Source organism: Dipodomys merriami, unplaced genomic scaffold (genome assembly GCF_024711535.1).
Source record: "Dipodomys merriami isolate MVZ:Mamm:240054 unplaced genomic scaffold, mDipMer1.0.p SCAF_112, whole genome shotgun sequence".
Taxonomy (NCBI): domain Eukaryota; kingdom Metazoa; phylum Chordata; class Mammalia; order Rodentia; family Heteromyidae; genus Dipodomys; species Dipodomys merriami.
Window position 1 is genome coordinate 435299 of NW_027202405.1, and position 17639 is coordinate 452937.

A 17639-nucleotide genomic window follows, 5' to 3' on the forward strand; every position below is an offset into this window, starting at 1 on the left:
TTATTTTTTGCCAGTTGTGGGGCCTGTGTGCTATCCTTCAGCTCTTCAGCTCAAGGCTAGTGCTCTACTACTTGAGACACTGCATCACTTCCAGCTTTTTCTGCTTATGTGGTGCTGAGGAATAGAACCCAGGGCCTCATGCATGCAAGGCAAGCATTCGACCACTGAGCCACCTTCACAGCCTCCTTGTTCCATTTTTAGATGAAGTTCAGTTCTTATTTTTAAATATTCAGAGAATATACTTTTGAAAAAAGTAAAGCCATAAGACAAACTGGAACCTGATAAGTTGAGGTTAATGGGAAAGATATTTAGGATTTACATATTGCTATTTTTTGGGGGGGGAGGTTCCAGTCGTGGGGCCTGAACTCTGGGCCTGGGCCTGGGCGCTGTCCCTCAGCTCTTCAGCTCAAAGCTAGCGCTCAACCACTTGAGCCACAGCACCACTTCCGGCTTTTTGCTTTTTGCTTATGTCATGGTGAGGAATCGAACCCAGGGCCTCATGCATGCAAGGCACGTGCTCTACCACTGAGCCACCTTCTCAGCCCATACTGCTATTTTTGAAAATAATTTCTGTTAATTCTGAGAATCCAGTTGTAAAGATCAATTATTCTCAAGCCTATTGAAAAGTCTTTATATATTCAGTGAATGAAGAAAACAACAAGCATGTTCTTCTTTTGGAAATAAATTCAAATAGAAATCGAGGGAGTTAAAAACTAGACCTGCTTAATATAACTCCCTTTTTTTTTTTTAAGTAGAAGTCTGAAAAACAAATAAAAAGTAAAGTAGAAATCTGAAAAAGTTGTAATTCATGAAGTCGCCAAAAAAATGATAGGTTCAGCTGAGCTCAGGTATATTCCTAGCTCACATTTGTAATCCAAGCTACTCAGGACGCTGAAATCTGAGAACTAGGGTTCAAAGCCAGCCTGGGAAAGAAAGTCCGTGAGATTCTTATCCCCAATTAACCACCACAAAACCAGTAGTGGAGCTGTGGCTCAACTGGTAGAATGTGAGCATTGAGCAAAAAAGCTCAGGGACAGTGACCCAGGCCCTGAGTTTAAACCCCAGAATAGGCACAAAACATAAAACAAACAAAACAAAAAAGAGAAACTGATAGGTTCTGCATTAATGGCTATAAATCACAAACAAAAAAAGAATATTTAACAACATGCAGTGAGAAAGGTACAGTAGACCATCACTGAACATTTCAGGTATTTGAACACTGATAAGCTGCGATCATTAACGTTATTTTCAAACACAAGTAGTGACAACATGTAATATGCAAATAAAACACTTCAGCATGACATATTAAAGCAAAACACAAATGACACCATACTTACCAGATCCTCCACAGAGGGGACAGACTTAAGATACAAGAAAAAAGTTTTATAATTAGAAAACCATCAAACAAATAAATTTATCTAGTGGTATAATCTTTATAAGAAAAATTACCGGAAGTGAATGCCACTTGGGTAAGGTTCACTAGAACAAATATATTTACAAATCTATTAACAATGACTATTTTATAGTAGTGGATTAAAACATTTTAAAATCAAAACTAGTTATCAAAACTGTTTCAGTATTCTTTCCTTTACAATACCAACAACTTGTAACAATAAAACCTGAGGTTAAATTATTAAGTGAAAATGTAGATTGTTTTCTTAATGTTAATATCAAATATCTCAAAGAAATAGTATGACTTTTATTAATTACATGACATTACTTAGATTCATATACCTTCAGAATTTGAAAGAACTTTAGGAAAAGATACTCATGTAAATCAATTCTAATACATCTGTACTAGACATCAAACAAAATTAATTGAAAATAAGTAACTTAAAAAATATTAACTCTCATCACACCATCAACACTACTTCACATTGTACCTCTCCCAAGCTCTGTCTTATTAAATTCTCTGAATTATTAAAAATATCTGGTACATTACGTATGTTCAATACACATATACGGGCATATATATGCTCAATACACATATATATTCAATACCCATGTATATAATCAATAAATAAACATGCTTAATACAGATGAGGTTAGACTGAAATGAGACCTAAATTTCTTTTCTATTAAAACTATATTAATCACATGGTAAACTCACAATATACAGACATTTTTAAGTGTTCAGTGGTAGGGAAAATGCTTATAATCTATGAAGAGCAAATGAAACTTGTTTCATTCCATTTTCCTCCCTTTCCTATTAAAAGAAATCTAATGTTATTGGAGGTGGCCATGTGATCAAGTAGGATGCTGACATGGGGGTAGGGTAGGCAATGAGATGCTGGCAGAAATTATTGGGAATTCCATGAAAAATTATTTAAGAAGGCTAACACAGCTGAGAATTAATTAACTTAATGAATCTTTTTACCCTTCCCTTAGATAATTCCCTTTCTGCCTGGAACCCAGTCATGAAGAAATTCTGCAGATGGGTTAAATATGGCAGAGAACAATAAAATAAGGAACCTGGATGCATGGTCCCTATGGAGGTGCTGTATCAGTTCCTGAATGCCTACCTTGGGATTCTTTGGGGAGAAAAGTAAGTACTATGCAAAAATGAATACTATTCAAATCCCAATGTTACTTGCGATTTCTGTTATATGAAGCTGAATTTGATCCTAACTGACACAGAAGAACAAAAAGTTACTTTTGTTATAATCATGAATATCCTAAATATATTTAATGTGTATATATGTATGTATATATTTTTAAACAGAATAAAATTCAAACCATCAGGTAATTATTAATATTACCACTGATAATCTCCTGCTTCTGATACTGTGAACCTATGATCACAAACTACATTTCCTGTACTTTCTAATATTTCCCCAGTGAATATATTTAACATTTGATAATAAAAGTATCATTAAAAATTGTTTTATATATCCTCTACAATACTTGTTGAGTACCTACCACTCTTCAAACTACTTACCAACTTTGCCTTTATAGTACCAGAGTCAACACTCTGACCAGTTTTAGCATGAAGCTGGAGCTGAATAGAGTGCAATTGTAAAAGTTGATCATGTACTTCTTTCTCCAGTACAACTTTCTCTGCCTGGGTCTCTGTCAGTTCAGATCTCAGATCCACCAACTGTGCCTTATAAAGAAATAGAGAATATTAAGAATGCTTAATTTTTATTTTTATTGCAATAATTGCTATTCAGGATTGACGGAACATATCCTTGAAATAAATATATGAACACTAGAAGATCATTAACTGATCAAGATACCCACCTAACCTCCCGGGAAAGTAATGAGATACTGAGTGGCAAGAAGTTGAGAATTCTACAGACAATACTGTCTAATAATCCAGGATGTTCCTTCTGTTTATTTTACTTACTTTAAGAAGTAGTCTTTTCACTGTTTCACCTGTACCTTCAAAACTTATGAAAATATACAAGTATGGGATGATTTGTCATCCTGCACAGATAGTATATGATGGTGATCTACTAACATTAATCATATATTAGAGGAAAGGCCAGTAACTAAGGTTCCTTCTTCAGCTCAGAAACAATTAACCTGTCAGCCTACTCACTATCTAGTAAAATTATTTTAAGTATTAAGGAACCAGCTACTGAGACAAGAAGCCTAAGAATTCGATTGTGAGTTTTTAATTACACCATAGCAGAACAACTCATCAAGACCATGAACTTTTCAGTTAGAAGTTTTTCATTTTTGCACAACCAATAATATATTGTTTTAGTTTTACCCTTGTGCATTAGAAGTGCTCTTTGTGTTTGGTCTTCTCAAATGGGCAAGAGATCAAAGATCTAGGAAGTAAAGGCCAAGAACTATGCTGGCATGACCAAAAGAAACTGTCAATGATGTTATTCATGACACATATGCCCTTGAGAAGCTTTCTTGTCAACTAGAGTGACAAATCTGCATGTGACCAAACAAAAGTATAGCAAACAACTGTATATATTGGGAGGTAAGCCAGTCATAAGAAATTCTATGGTAAAGGAAGCCAGTAAGGAAAAGACTTACACACACACACACAAAAGTTTAGAAGGCCTTGTAAGGAAAACAAAAACAGGGATAAAAAGAAACAGTAAAAAAAAAATCTAGAGATGGAAGAAGTCTAGAAAAGTAAGTGGCAGAGAGCTACTAGCACATTAGGCAATTTCTCTGAGTTCAAGGAGCAAAAGATTAGAATATACCTCTATATCCCACCTGTACTAAGTGCCTAGAATATAATGGATGCTCAATAAGAATCTGTTAAGTTGAAATGAATTATCTAACACTAGCCCCGAGACTTACAATACTTTATAGCCATTCAAGATTTCTCAATTGTAAAGGAGGGATAATACTCATGACTTTCATACAATTATTGTTTTGCATGAATTCGTCATTACTGCTTTTGGGGGATACAAAAAAAAAAGAACAGGTAAGGTGACAGCAGTTCATACCTATAATACTAGCTACAGAAGGGGCTGGGAAGGTGGCTCAGTGGTGCGCTTGCCTTGCATGCATGAGGCCCTGGGTTCGATTCCTCAGCAGCACATAAGCAAAAAGAAAAAACCCGGAAGTGGCCTTGAGTTGAAGAGCTGAGGGACAGCGCCCAGGCCCAGAGTTCAGGTCCCATGACTGGAACCCCCCCAAAAAAAGAAAGAATTTCAGCTTGAGTAAATGATCTCTTTAAAACAACAACAACAACAACTAGCTACAGAAGGCTGAGCTCTGAAGATCAAGCACCGAAAGACAAATTTGAGAGACTCTCATTTCCAGTTAACAAATAAAAATGCAGAGGTGGAGGTATGGCTCAAGTGGCAGAAAGCCAGGGAAGTGCACAGGTCTTGTGAAAACAGTCTGCGCAACAACTGCTCCCGAGGCAACTCCTCATATAAAGCACATAAAAAGATTCTTTGAAAAGATACAGGCGTGAGAATCTAGTCCATTTTATTTGCTGGAGCAAGATTAAGTGTTTCAAATTTACTCTAATTTAGCAATATTTAACTCTTTTCTTACCTAAGATCTAAGCATTTTAGCTAAGAAAAATTAGTCACTAATAAATTTTATGTCAAAATGAGAAATTTCTACATATTATTTAACAAATTTCTTTGAAATACAGAATTTCAGTCATTTTAGAATATTATGATTTGCTTTCAGTATGAATATCACAGAATTTTAGAAATTATAGAATTTTACAACCAAAAAGATTTTAGAGGTCATAAAGGCTATGATAATGACAATTAGCATTCAGATAAATGAAACTAAGACCCATCAAGGCTGTTTATTTTCTAAGACTACCCAGTTGTTTAGTGGCAAAATAGCACTGGAATCCAATTTCACTGACTCCTAGATAGGACAGCAGAAGTAATATTGACCAGGCAGCAATAAGGAAAAAATTGTTTTGATAGTCACAATACATATGTTTAACTTATTGACAATATTCATACTACCACAAAGCAAGCATCTACCTACCATATGGTGGCTGTACACATTCCACACGTTATCTCTAATTTTTATTATACACCTCAACTTGGAACTGGAGGTCAGGATTTAAAAGATTATACAAGTTAATAAGACTTGAAACTAGTTTGAACATTAAAAAATAAAAAGTCAGAGCATTTTTCACCTCATTGTCTTTTTTAACCAGAAAGTTAAAAGGAACAACTGATTTTTCAACCTTCTACCTTAAAATTTCAACACCGCCAAAATGTTTGAAAGGGTGCAGGAGGAAAATAGGAATCTGACTTACAGAAAAATAAACTGATATTGCTTCAAAACACAAAAACAGAATTAGCAACAATTCCAAAGGAGATAAATCAGGATGTAAGGCAATATCTGCACACGTTTATTGCAGCATTATTCTCAATAGCCAGGTTAAGGAATCAACCTAGATGTCCATCAATGGATGAAAAGATGAAAGTGTGGCATACACACCCACACAGACACACAATGGAATATGACTCAACTGCAGAAAAGAATGATGTGTGAAGCAACAGGGATAAAGCTTGAGGACAGTACCTGAAACAAACAGACATAGAAAGACAAATTACTACATAATCCCACTCATATGTGGCATCTAAAAAAGTCCTTTCAACAGAAGTAGAGTATATCGGGGGTTAGCAGAGACAGACAAACTGGTACCATAGACGGGGAGAGACTGGTCAATAGGTTGGTTCAGTTATAGTTAGATTGGAAGTATATTCTGTTGTTCTGTTATATAGTAGGTTCTTTTATACAATAGGATGATTAACATGAATGACAGTATATATTTCAAGGTAGATAGAAGAATGATGTTTAATTATAAAGAAGTGATTAACATTTAGAGTTATAGACTGCTAATTATCCTGATTTGATTATAAAATGTACACATGTATGAAACCATATTGTATTCATAAATTTATAAGTATAATTATTATACATTAATCACAAGTTAAATTTTAAAATATTATGCTATGCTGCACAAAGGAAACATGAAGCATTACCAGTAATGGAATGTGAAATAGGGACACTTGACCTAAATAACATTAGAGGATCATCATCACTTAACAGTTAATACTATTGTATTTCTCATCATATAGACTCAAAAACCTCAAACCTTTCCACAAGACAATTCTTTTTAATGTAATTATTTTATCCTTATATATTTCTTTTTTTTGGGGGGGAGCGGTCATGGGGCCTGAACTCTGGGCCTGGGTGCTGTCCCTCAGCTCTTCAGCTCAAGGCTAGCACTCCAGAACTTGAGCCACAGCGCCACTTCCGGGTTTTTTCTTTTTGCTTATGTGGTGCTGAGGAATTGAACCCAGGGCCTTAGGCATGCAAGGCAAGCGCTCTACCACTGAGCCACCTTCCCAGCCCCTATCCTTATATATTTCTTAACTACTAGAAATCAAACTACACCAAAATCAAATTATTTTATTGTTTCCTATTATTATTCCACTGTGTTCAAATCTAAACCTCTGCCTATATAATCTAAAAACACACAGCAGCTGCACTTCTTTTCTTTCCAAAGATAAACAAGATTTTTATTCCTAAACTGTTTTATGGCTCAGTGGTAAAGTGCTTGCCTAGCAAGTACAAGTTCCTGGGTTTGATCCACAGTACCAAAAGAGAATACACACACACACACACACACACACACACACACACACACACACACACACACACACACACACACACACACACACACACACACACACACACACACACAGTTAACAACAACAAAAAACAAACCCAAGCCAGGTTTGATCCACAGTACCAAAAGAGAATACACACACACACACACACACACACACACACACACACACACACACACACACACACACACACACACACACACACACACACACACACACACACACACACACACACACACACACACACACACACACACACACACAGAGTTAACAACAACAAAAAACAAACCCAAGCCAGGTGCCAGGGGCTCATGTCTGTACTCCTAGTAACTCAGGAGGCTGAGATCTAAGGATCACAATTTCAAAGCCAGCCCCAGCAGAAAAGCCCTAGTGAGATTCTTATCTCCCATTAACCACTCAAAAACCGGAAGTGGAGCTATGATTTAAAGTGGGAGAGCACTAGCCTTGAGCAAAAGAGCTCAGGGACAGTGTCCAGGTCTTGAGTTCAAGCTCCATGACTGACCAAAAAGAAAAAAAAAAGAGATACTAATTATTTTGCCAAAGCACTCCCTTAAAAACCTTATGTTTTGTGGTAGGGTCAAACTAAAGTAAAAAAATGATTGTCTGCAGGCCATTTGCTTGAAAATACAGTTTAAGATGAAAGTATAGATCAAAATCTACATCTCTATACTACTTATTAAGTATCAAATATTCTCATCTATACCTATCAACTTTCAAAACTTACAAAAAATGAGACTGGATCCATTTACTTGTGTAACATACAAACTTTAGGCCAATATAAGAATCCAAAGACTTCTTTACTTTGAACATGTAGGAACTGAGGCCAGCGAGAATATAGTGCGATTGCCCTAAACTACAAATTGTGTGGATTAGAAGTCAGACTTCCTGCTATCCTTTATAATGTTGATAATAATAGGAAAGACAGTGTGGAAGCAGTCCATGAGCTCAGAAATGACCCAACCTCTAAGTGAAGGATTCTAAACTCTGCACCCTCTTCATGTTCACATTGACAAGTACTGGAACGTGGTATGAACACACCCAGATAAGTAAACAGGTACAAACACACAAGGAAACGAAAGCACACACTCTCCAAACTGGGAATCACAAAGAACATAGCTGACACTAATTCACAATTTAACCGTAATAAAAATATAGCACAGAAAGCTGGCAATAAAAATCCACATATTACCTAAAACTGCTTCTACACCTTTTGCTTTGAAATGTATTGTACATATACATATACACGTGATGTTTAACATAATATTTAAGGGTTTCTCAGTTTTAATGTCTGGAACAGTAATAACCATAATATACCACATATAATCCATAAAGACAAAGGTCTCTGGGGATCCGTCCCCAAGTTTTATGAGTGTTAAGGGATCCTGGAACAAAAAAATTTGAGAATCTTATCTTAGAGCTTTTGGAAGAAAGCTCATGTAATTGGATAATAGAAAGTAAGAAGAATGGTAAGGTATATCACTAGATGAATAGCCAATTTGTCAGTCATAGTAAGGAGTTTAATTTTTTTGAAAATTTCAGTTGAGGAATTTAAAGCAAAATGACACTATCACATTTATGTTTTTTTAAAAGGCACCTGTGTATGAGAGACAACATAAACCGAAATTGGGAGATTTGAGCTGGAGGCTAATAGATAAAGCCAAGATATATCCCCCAAAGCTACACTACTTAGCTCTAAATCTGGAAAGTTCAAACAATATAAAACATTGCCATTTTAATGTCAAAGAAATAGACTTGGGAGTGGGGTGAAAAGAAGAATCAATTTATCCAATTATTTTAGAAAATGTCACAAAAACATTAAACCCACATTCAATATCTTTCTATGATCATGTTTTAAGTCACATTTTCAACTTTTTATTTTCTTTTCTCTTTTCAGAGTTGAATATATTACACAGGAAAAGGCTCTGCCACTGTGCTATATTGCTGCTACTGAGTAATTAATTTATTCATGTTTTAATTAATTCAGCCCTTAGTTTTGCTTTGTTTATGCAGTATTCCAGATAGAACTCAGGACCTCAAACATACTATGCAATTAGGTTTTTGAGACAGTCTCAAAACAGCTCAGGCTAGCCTTGAACTGACTGTGTAAACTAACCTGGTTTTGAACTTAAACTCTTCCTACATCTGCCTCTCAAGTGCTGAGATTACAAGATACATGTACCACTATGACTCTCAACTTTTTCTTAAAATGGAAAACTATGGAATATTAACTCACCAATTGTATTATACATGATATACCAGGAGAGTAACTGAATCTGCAGATTTCTCCATTCAATACTATGATGGGAACTATGTCGGATCAGATACCATTGATACAGAGGCAAAAAAAAAAACAACTCAGCTCTCATGAAGTTTATACTACACAATAATTGGTGATAATCTTTGAAGACTCATGGCAAAACACTCAGGGTATTTTAATCAGTTAATCAATGTAGATAAACATTTATTGTGTGTACTAGGACCTGGGAACAAGACATGGGTAAGAGACATCCCTTACAAAGTTGACTCTCTATTATGAAGAGATACACAAAATGTACTTTTCATTACAATGCAAAGTGTGCTGAACTCTATTACAGATGTATCTGTGATACAATTCAAAAAGTACAAGAGGGATGTCAGAAAGATGATGGTGAAGGAGATCTGCTAATACAGAGAAAAGTTTAAGATAAGAAAACCCCTGGCAAATGAGATAACGATGTAAGATATCAGAACCTTTGACATTTCATGTGTAAGATCCAAATTTTCACATTTAAAAAGGAGCCAGACTAATTCTGTAACTTACATACAAGGCATCCTGATATTCATACTCAAAAAGAATTATTTGATATTCATTGTGGCTGGAGAACATGACAGAAGAGAAAACATCTAAAAACTAAAATGGGTTAGCTTCCCCCCAAATTAGCTTTCATAATGCATTTGACAGTTCAGATTATTTTCCTAAGACATAGACTTCATCTTCTAAGAGCTTACTTTTTTTTTTTTTTTTTTTTTGGGTCCGGTCATGGGACCTGAACTCTGGGCCTGGCTATCCCTCAGCTCTTCAGCTCAGGGCTAGCGCTCTACCACTTGAGCCACAGCGTCATGTCCGGCTTTTTTTTTCTTTTTGCTTATGTGGTGCTGGGGAATCGAACCCAGGGCCTCATGCATGCAAGGCAAGCGCTCTACCACTGAGCCACCTTCCCAGCCCAGAGCTTACATTCTTCAGGCGAAGAGATGTGGCAACTACCCATTATAGCTGAGTCCACAGGTAATAGGACAGACTAACTATAGAACAGAGGAATTAGTGAGGAGAGCCTTCAGAGATAGTATGTCTTATCATGAGTACGTGTTTGATACTGTAGAAATAAAGAAAATACATGAAAACCTGTGCCAAAGTAGGGGCATCAAGAAAAATCAAGGCCTACTGAAGAACTGCAAACAGATCAGTTTCATTGAGGAAAAAGCAGTTAAGAAGGAATGACAAAAGATAAGGACAGATAAATCAGTACTTATCATCAGTACAGAAAGTATGAGAAGTATAAAAACAGTAAGAGAATCAAATTTGTCTTTTTAGATATGAACCACTAAAATGACTCATTTTAGAATGATAAAGGAACAAAAAGATGTATTGGAGGGAGTAAAGAAAAAATAAATTGTTAGGAATATGCCAAAGAGAATGACAATCTTAGTTGTACACTAAATACTAAATCTATCTCATTATCTTTCTCACCAAACTCCTTCTCTTGGATTCCTTATTTCAGTGAATAGCATAGCTTTTTAGGTACATGAGTGTAAACTACACACTAGAATCTGGAGAAAAAAAAAACAATGAATAAGACATGGACCTACTCTTAAGAAGTTCACTGTCTACTGGAAAGAGATAAAAGTACACTTCTAATAAGGATGCAAAGAATGATGGGGACTATTGTAGAGATCCCTTATGATATACAAAAAAAAAAAAAGGCTTCTAGTTTCCTAAGGCTATCATAACACATCACTGCAAATTTGGTGGCTTAAAATAAGCTTATGCTCTGAGTTCAGAACTTTAGGATGTTAGGAAGGATAGCTCCTCTGGAGACCTTAGAGATCTATACCACAGATTTTCCCTTGCTTTTGTTGGTTGCTGGTAATACAAGGCATGCTCTCTGACTTGTAGGTGCGTTCAGTCTAGTCTTCTGTTTTCATTCATACACAGCCTTGTCAGTGTCTATGTACCATTTCCTGTCTCTTATGTGGATATTTACATTGGACTTAGAGTCCACTTCATTCTATTATGATCTTCTTACTATTCCTTGCATGGCAGTCCTGGGGCTTGAACTCAGGGCCTGGTCTCTGTCCTTGAGCTTTTTTGCTCAAACTAGTGCTTTACCACAGCTCCATTTGTAGACACAGCTCTACTTCAGGCTTTTGGTGGTTAATTTAAGGAAGTGTCTCAGGGACTTTCCTGTTAACTCCAAGTAGGTCCTCAACATTGCCTGACAATTCTACTTATGAGTGACAACTTCCTACTCTTCTATTATAGCTTCAATTTTCTAGGTCCTTCCTCTCACCACTTTTTATCAATTGACCTGGGCTCCTATTTTACAGAAAAAGAAATCTACTGATCACATTAGCTCTCACTTCCCTCTAAGTTAACCTTTCAATGTAAGGCTCTCCTTCTACTTGTACTTTGTTTCTTGTCTTCACTTAGAATCTTACTAATATACCATTATTGCCACCAATATCTAATATCCATCTTCTATCCAGATACTAGCTATGCAAGACTGACCTCAAGGAGTTATCTCAAGATTCCTTATCCCTCCATTCCAATCCACAAAATTTTGTTGCTATTTTCCTCTCACAGCTTCTTATGTTAAATACTTCCTCTACTTCCACTCTCTTATTCCACATTATACCTTACATGTGTAATATGAATCTCCCAAATGATTTCTTATATCCATTCTTGTCATTTCCCCAAACTTTCTCTACACACAGCTTGAATGACCTATTCTAATCTCACAGTGGAGGTTATTAACTGGTTAAAAACACTTTTCATTGTTATGTAAAGCCATGAATACATTTATAGCCTATACAACCAAGCAAATTCAGACCCTATTTACCACTTCAATCTTATCTCACATCTTACTTTTTATTTAACCTTCTGCTTTCAAAGCATTTATCTATTTCAGATCTTCAAATGAACTATGTTGTTGCTTATCACTGGCACTACCCATTTCCTAGTCCTACTGCAATGTAGGAATGATATTCTTAGTTCTTTTAGCCTAAATACTTCCTACTCATCCCTTATGTCTTAGGTCACTGGTAATTTTCTCAGGTAGTGTTCCTTTCTTGACAATGCAGAATTGGGTCTCATTACTAGTTACCCCCAACTATCAATGTTTTAATTTCTTGCTTAAGCCATTCCTCCCCCCCCCCAAAAACAATTTCTGCTGGGTGACAAGCTCCATAATCCAATCTCCAAAATTAATCTGAGCTCCATAATTAACAGCAATAACTACAAACTTTTTTGCTTACCATCTTATCCCAAGTATCCAGTATAACTTCTGGCACATAACTAGTGTTTAATTCATACATAAATCAAAACAAACTCAACTTCAAGGTAACAAGTAGCTTACTTAAAAACATGACAGAAAGCAAGGGAAGAGGTAACACTGTCCAAAAAGAAATGTACTTTTTACCTGATTTATGTAACCATAATCCCTCTGTACACTGCCCTTATAATAACAATTTTTAAAAAGAAAAAAATGACAGGAGTAAATTTATCACCAGTATATTGTCAATGTGGTTGTTGATCAAAGCTAAGTTTCTGAACTGATGTCTACAAACGGTATATCACTTCAATATTAAAATTTAGCAACTGTGGTGGGAAGGTGACTAAAAGTGTATTGTTCGGCTGTTATTTTAAAGAAGGAGTAAATGTGCTGAATATTTCAAGACAGAGAAGTGAGTTTCTCTAAGTATTCACAATTTTTGTTCTACTCTAACACAACGATAGCTATCACTAGTATTTGCTACTACTGCTATCCTAATCAGTGCCTGTGACTCAGCAAATACCCAGTGGCTCACACAGTGGGTGGGACATTTAAAATAGAGATGGGATTTGAAGGAGTGCTACTTTACCACTTGAGAATATTCTGATATTTACTGCCATCCTCAGCACTTTATATAATACATGTCTCTTCCCAAATATAATTTGTGGCAAAAAAGTCACATAGATGTTATATTTAATTAAAAATGTAACACTTTTTTTTGGCAGTCAGTGTCTTCCTATTAGATTAGATGTAGTGTAGTCTTACCTAAAACCACAAGGACTGGTAAATGGCAATCTGGAAGGATTCAAAGACTGACTTAGATACAATATAATTGAAATTAACTATTTCTAAAACCACATAACTTGGTGTATACATTTGTTATACAAACCATAAGCAGACTGAACTATTATTTCTTTATGTCCAAATAACTAAAACAGTAGAACTAATTCATATACTTACTAAGAAATAAAAGTGACTAAAAAAATATAGAGATCTCCTTTAGATTTACAAGACCTCATAAGACTGATAACAGTTTATGGAACAACATCTGAAATTCTGCAGATGGTATACCCACCAGTCTACTTTGAAAGACACTGCTGATAATTAGCCTTTCCACAGCAATATACTGATCTGTCAAAACTACAAGGCTGGGCACTGGTGGCTCACACCTGTAATCCTAGCTATTCAGGAGGTTGAGATCAGAGGATTGTGGTTCAAAGCCAGCCTAGGCAGGAAAATCTAAGAGATTCTTATCTCCAATAAGATCTCCAATAACCCAGGCCTTGAGTTCAAGCCCTTCAACCAATTAAAAACAAACAAAAAACTACAGAAGAAATAGTGGTATCTATATACAATGGAATATTATGCATCCATTAGAAAGGACAAAATAATGGCATTTGCAGGGAGGGAAATGGATGAAACTAGAAGAAATCATGTTGAGTGAAGTAAGCCAAGAGTAAAGGGACAAATGGCACATGGTCTCCCTGGTAAGTGGATGTTAAATCCAAAACAGAAGGTGATAAGACAAAGTTAACAAAACTTGAGAAACAAAGGACCTCCACTCATCTATCTGGTCGAATCATACTAATTAACCCCATGCTGCTGATCATATATATGGTATATATGTGTTCACCGGAGGGAAACTAGGAGGAAGACACAGAACTAGAGGGAATCAGGGAAAAACATACAACAGTGGGACCCATCAACTGGACATTGATCAAAACGAACTAAGCAACTCAATGGCAGTGATGGAGGGAGGAAGGGAACGAGTGGGAAAGAGGGAACAACTGACACTATGCAAAAGGAAAGGAATGTACATATCACCCAATGTGGAAGAAATAATTGTATTGTCAAAGCTCAAAGAACTCATAAACTTTATAGTCCAAAACAGACAATTTACCCCATGAAAGTTAGAATGTGTTTGTGAAATTTGTAAAATTATGTAATCTTAATCACAATAAAGAATTTGCAAAAAAACTACAGAAGATATTGTATGTGTAAATATTAACACCAAGTACAGATGAATAAACTGAAGCTGAAAATACACAGAAACCAAACCAAACCAAAAAATATTCAAATATTTATCTCTCCCTTCACCATTTTCTAAGATCTATTAAAAAAAAATTGCTCACATTGTGATATATTGGCCAATTCTTATTTTGAGAAATAATGTAGTTCCAAAGCCAGGACATGGAGTCAGAGCATACAATTATAAGTTCTGAAAATAAGAACATGTATAATTTATTACATGTGCAGTCTATTATTTAGATGAATAGTCATCTAAAATATTTAAGAATGGAAAAAAATGAGTTTCATTTCCTACTCACAGAATGATCTAATTTCTTTGAAATTACATTTTTTTAAATCTGACATCAAAATCATTACTGTTTAGCTCTTAGGTTATTTAAAAAATGAATTTGGGCTGAGCCCCAGTGGCTCACACCTGCAAACCTATCCTCAGAAGGCTGAAGTCTGAGAATCACAGTTCAAAGCAAGCCCAGGAGGAAAGCTCTTCAATTAATCACAGAGAAAGCCGGAAGTAGAGCTGTGGCTCAAGTGGTAGAGCACTAGCCTTGAGCAAAGCTCAGGGACAGCACCAGGCCCAGAGTTCAGGCCCAGGACACACACACACACACACACACACACACACACAGAGCAATCTTTTCATTTTAAAAAAGTCATTTATCGAAGAGTATTGATGGATTATACTCAGGAGAGGATGAGATCTGCGGATCACCATTCAAATGAAGGCTCCAGGGCTGGGATGTAGCTCAGTGGCAAAGCTCTTGCCTAGCAAGTGCAACGTCCTGGGTTCGATCCCCAGTACCAAAAAAAAAAAGAAAAAGAAAAAGAAAAAGTCAAATGAAGGCTCCAAGACTCTTATCTCCAATTAATCACAGAATAAGTAGGAAGTGGAGCTGTGGCTCAGGAGGTAGCGTACTAGCCTTGAGCAAGGAGCTCAGGGACAGCGCACAGGCCGAGTTCAAGCCCCAGAACCAGTTTAAAAAAGCAATTTATCTTTGGTAGATATTTAAACCTGTCAATGATAGGAAATTTCTACTCTTAATCTTTGTTCTTTAAAGCTGAAAAACACTGTCCTCAATACCATCCACTGAAATTTTAATAACTGGAAAATCAGCTATCTTCTAGAAATGACCACTAATCAAGAAACTGAGACATTTTAATTTACCTACATTAAGTGACTGCCTTCATATCAGCACTTTCATTCCAATCTTTTCAAAAAAGATGAGAAAAATCAAGAGATCTCTCAATGGAGAACAGTCACAAAATCCTGGATTTGTCAATGTATACAACCAAAGATTAATTATATCACCTTTTTTTTCTTTTGCCAGTTTCAGGGCTTGAATTTGGGGCCTGAGCACTGCCTCTGAGCTTCTTTTGCTCAAGGCTAGCACTCTACCACTTGAGCCACAGCACCACTTTGGGCTTTCTGTTTATGTGGTACTGAGGAATCAAAGCCAGCGCTTCATGCATGCTAGGAAAGCACTATATCACAAAGCCAGACTCCCAGACCTCATATATCACATTTTTAATGGCTACAGGGGAGAAGGAATGCTGACCACTAAACAAAAACAGTGCTTGACATATATATTAGTTGGGATACAATAGGCATTCTCAATTACTACAAATAGTAGCAATGGTGCTTTCTTAGGAAAGCTAATATCCTAATTAAAATGAAATACTTATTCTTATTTTAAATTGCATGGTTAGAAGTTGCTCTTTATGTATTATTGTAAATCTATCATGAATTCTAAATAGTCATAATGCCTTAAGTTTATTTTCCATATAACGTGAAAGATACAATCCCCCCCATCATACTCCCACCGCTAGAGCAAATGACCCTTCTTTAAATACTTTCACATATAAAGTCAGACCTTGGGAAATACCGTGAAGTACAAGCACAAAAACCTCAATGTTAGAAGATACTTGAGTGCCAGCGAGCTCAGGAGAGATAGGCTTGTAACTGAAGAGCCAATTGTGTATGTAAACAAAGACAACCACATTTTGGTATACATTCCACTCAGTTTTCCCAAGAGCTCTGATGAGATTCCCCTAAACCGTCCAGGCATGACTGCTGGGCCACGGATGTTACTTTGGGTCGTTAAGACGAATGTCATCGGGATGGCATCCCTCTGAAAATATACCAGTGTGGTTTATCGCTGCCAGAGTAGATCTGCAAAACTCACACGTCAAGAGGCGGGCCGAGGTATTCTCCGGACAGAAAAATCTGTCTTTGGTTGGTTAACACAACACGTACAAGGTAACTCCCGTTCCCTCCCAGGTGACATTCTAGGAAGGTGGATGGATGACAGCACCTCGGAGACCACACGCAGGTCTACACCCTTTTTCTCTACAAACCTCACCTCTTTCCTTTCCTTCCCCGCAGTCGCACTCTTCCATCCCAGTAGAAGGCCAGGTGCCTAGGTGGTCAGCTCTCTAGGGTCGTTTCCCGGGAGCTTTCGGTGGGCTCTAACGCCCGCGGGCCGTGCGGGGCTGGCGGCCTCCGCGGCCAGGCCTCCCCCCACCCCCCGCCCCAGGCTCACCTCTAGCTTGTGGTTGATCTGGGACACCGTCTGAGCTTTGTGGCAGAGCTGCGCGAAGCAGGAGCTCAGGCTGGTCATCTTCTGTCGCCCCTCGTAAGTGATGTCCGCCTGGTCCGGATCGATCTCCCCCAGGAGCAGATCCACGTCCACGAAGGCCTTGTCGAACTCCTTCTCCAGCACCTCCAGCCACCGGAACATGGACACCCCGCCGGGGGAGACCCCCACCGCACAGGAGGCGCCTCCGGGGCCCCCTCCGGCTCCTGCTGGGCAGGGGCCGCCCGCAGACATGGCGCCGTCCAGGGCCTCCCCCGACTGCTGCGGACCCTCGCCGCCCAGCCGGCGCGAAGGGAACTGCTGGCGCTGCGGGGACCCCCTGCGCGCGCACACACACGCCCCGACTATCCCCTCCCTCCCCTCGCGCGGCTAACGCCGGC

General features: G+C 37.5%; 1 protein-coding gene across 3 annotated transcripts in view; it reads right to left on the reverse strand.

Moving 5' to 3' along the window:
* The window catches only part of Gopc (golgi associated PDZ and coiled-coil motif containing), a 38132-nt gene extending 20504 nt beyond the window's left edge, over positions 1 to 17628 (reverse strand). Inside the window, exons 1-3 of one of the 3 annotated variants that reach the window (XM_070015316.1) lie at positions 17206 to 17628; positions 2939 to 3103; positions 1338 to 1361 (exon numbers count right to left, since the gene is read on the reverse strand). In XM_070015316.1, the coding sequence (XP_069871417.1) occupies positions 1338 to 1361; positions 2939 to 3103; positions 17206 to 17493 (477 nt within the window). In that variant the 5' untranslated portion in view covers positions 17494 to 17628. The remainder of the gene's footprint in view (positions 1 to 1337; positions 1362 to 2938; positions 3104 to 17205) is intronic. The other 2 variants (XM_070015317.1, XM_070015315.1) reach the window with 2 other exon arrangements.
* Between the last annotated feature and the right edge of the window lie 11 nt (positions 17629 to 17639).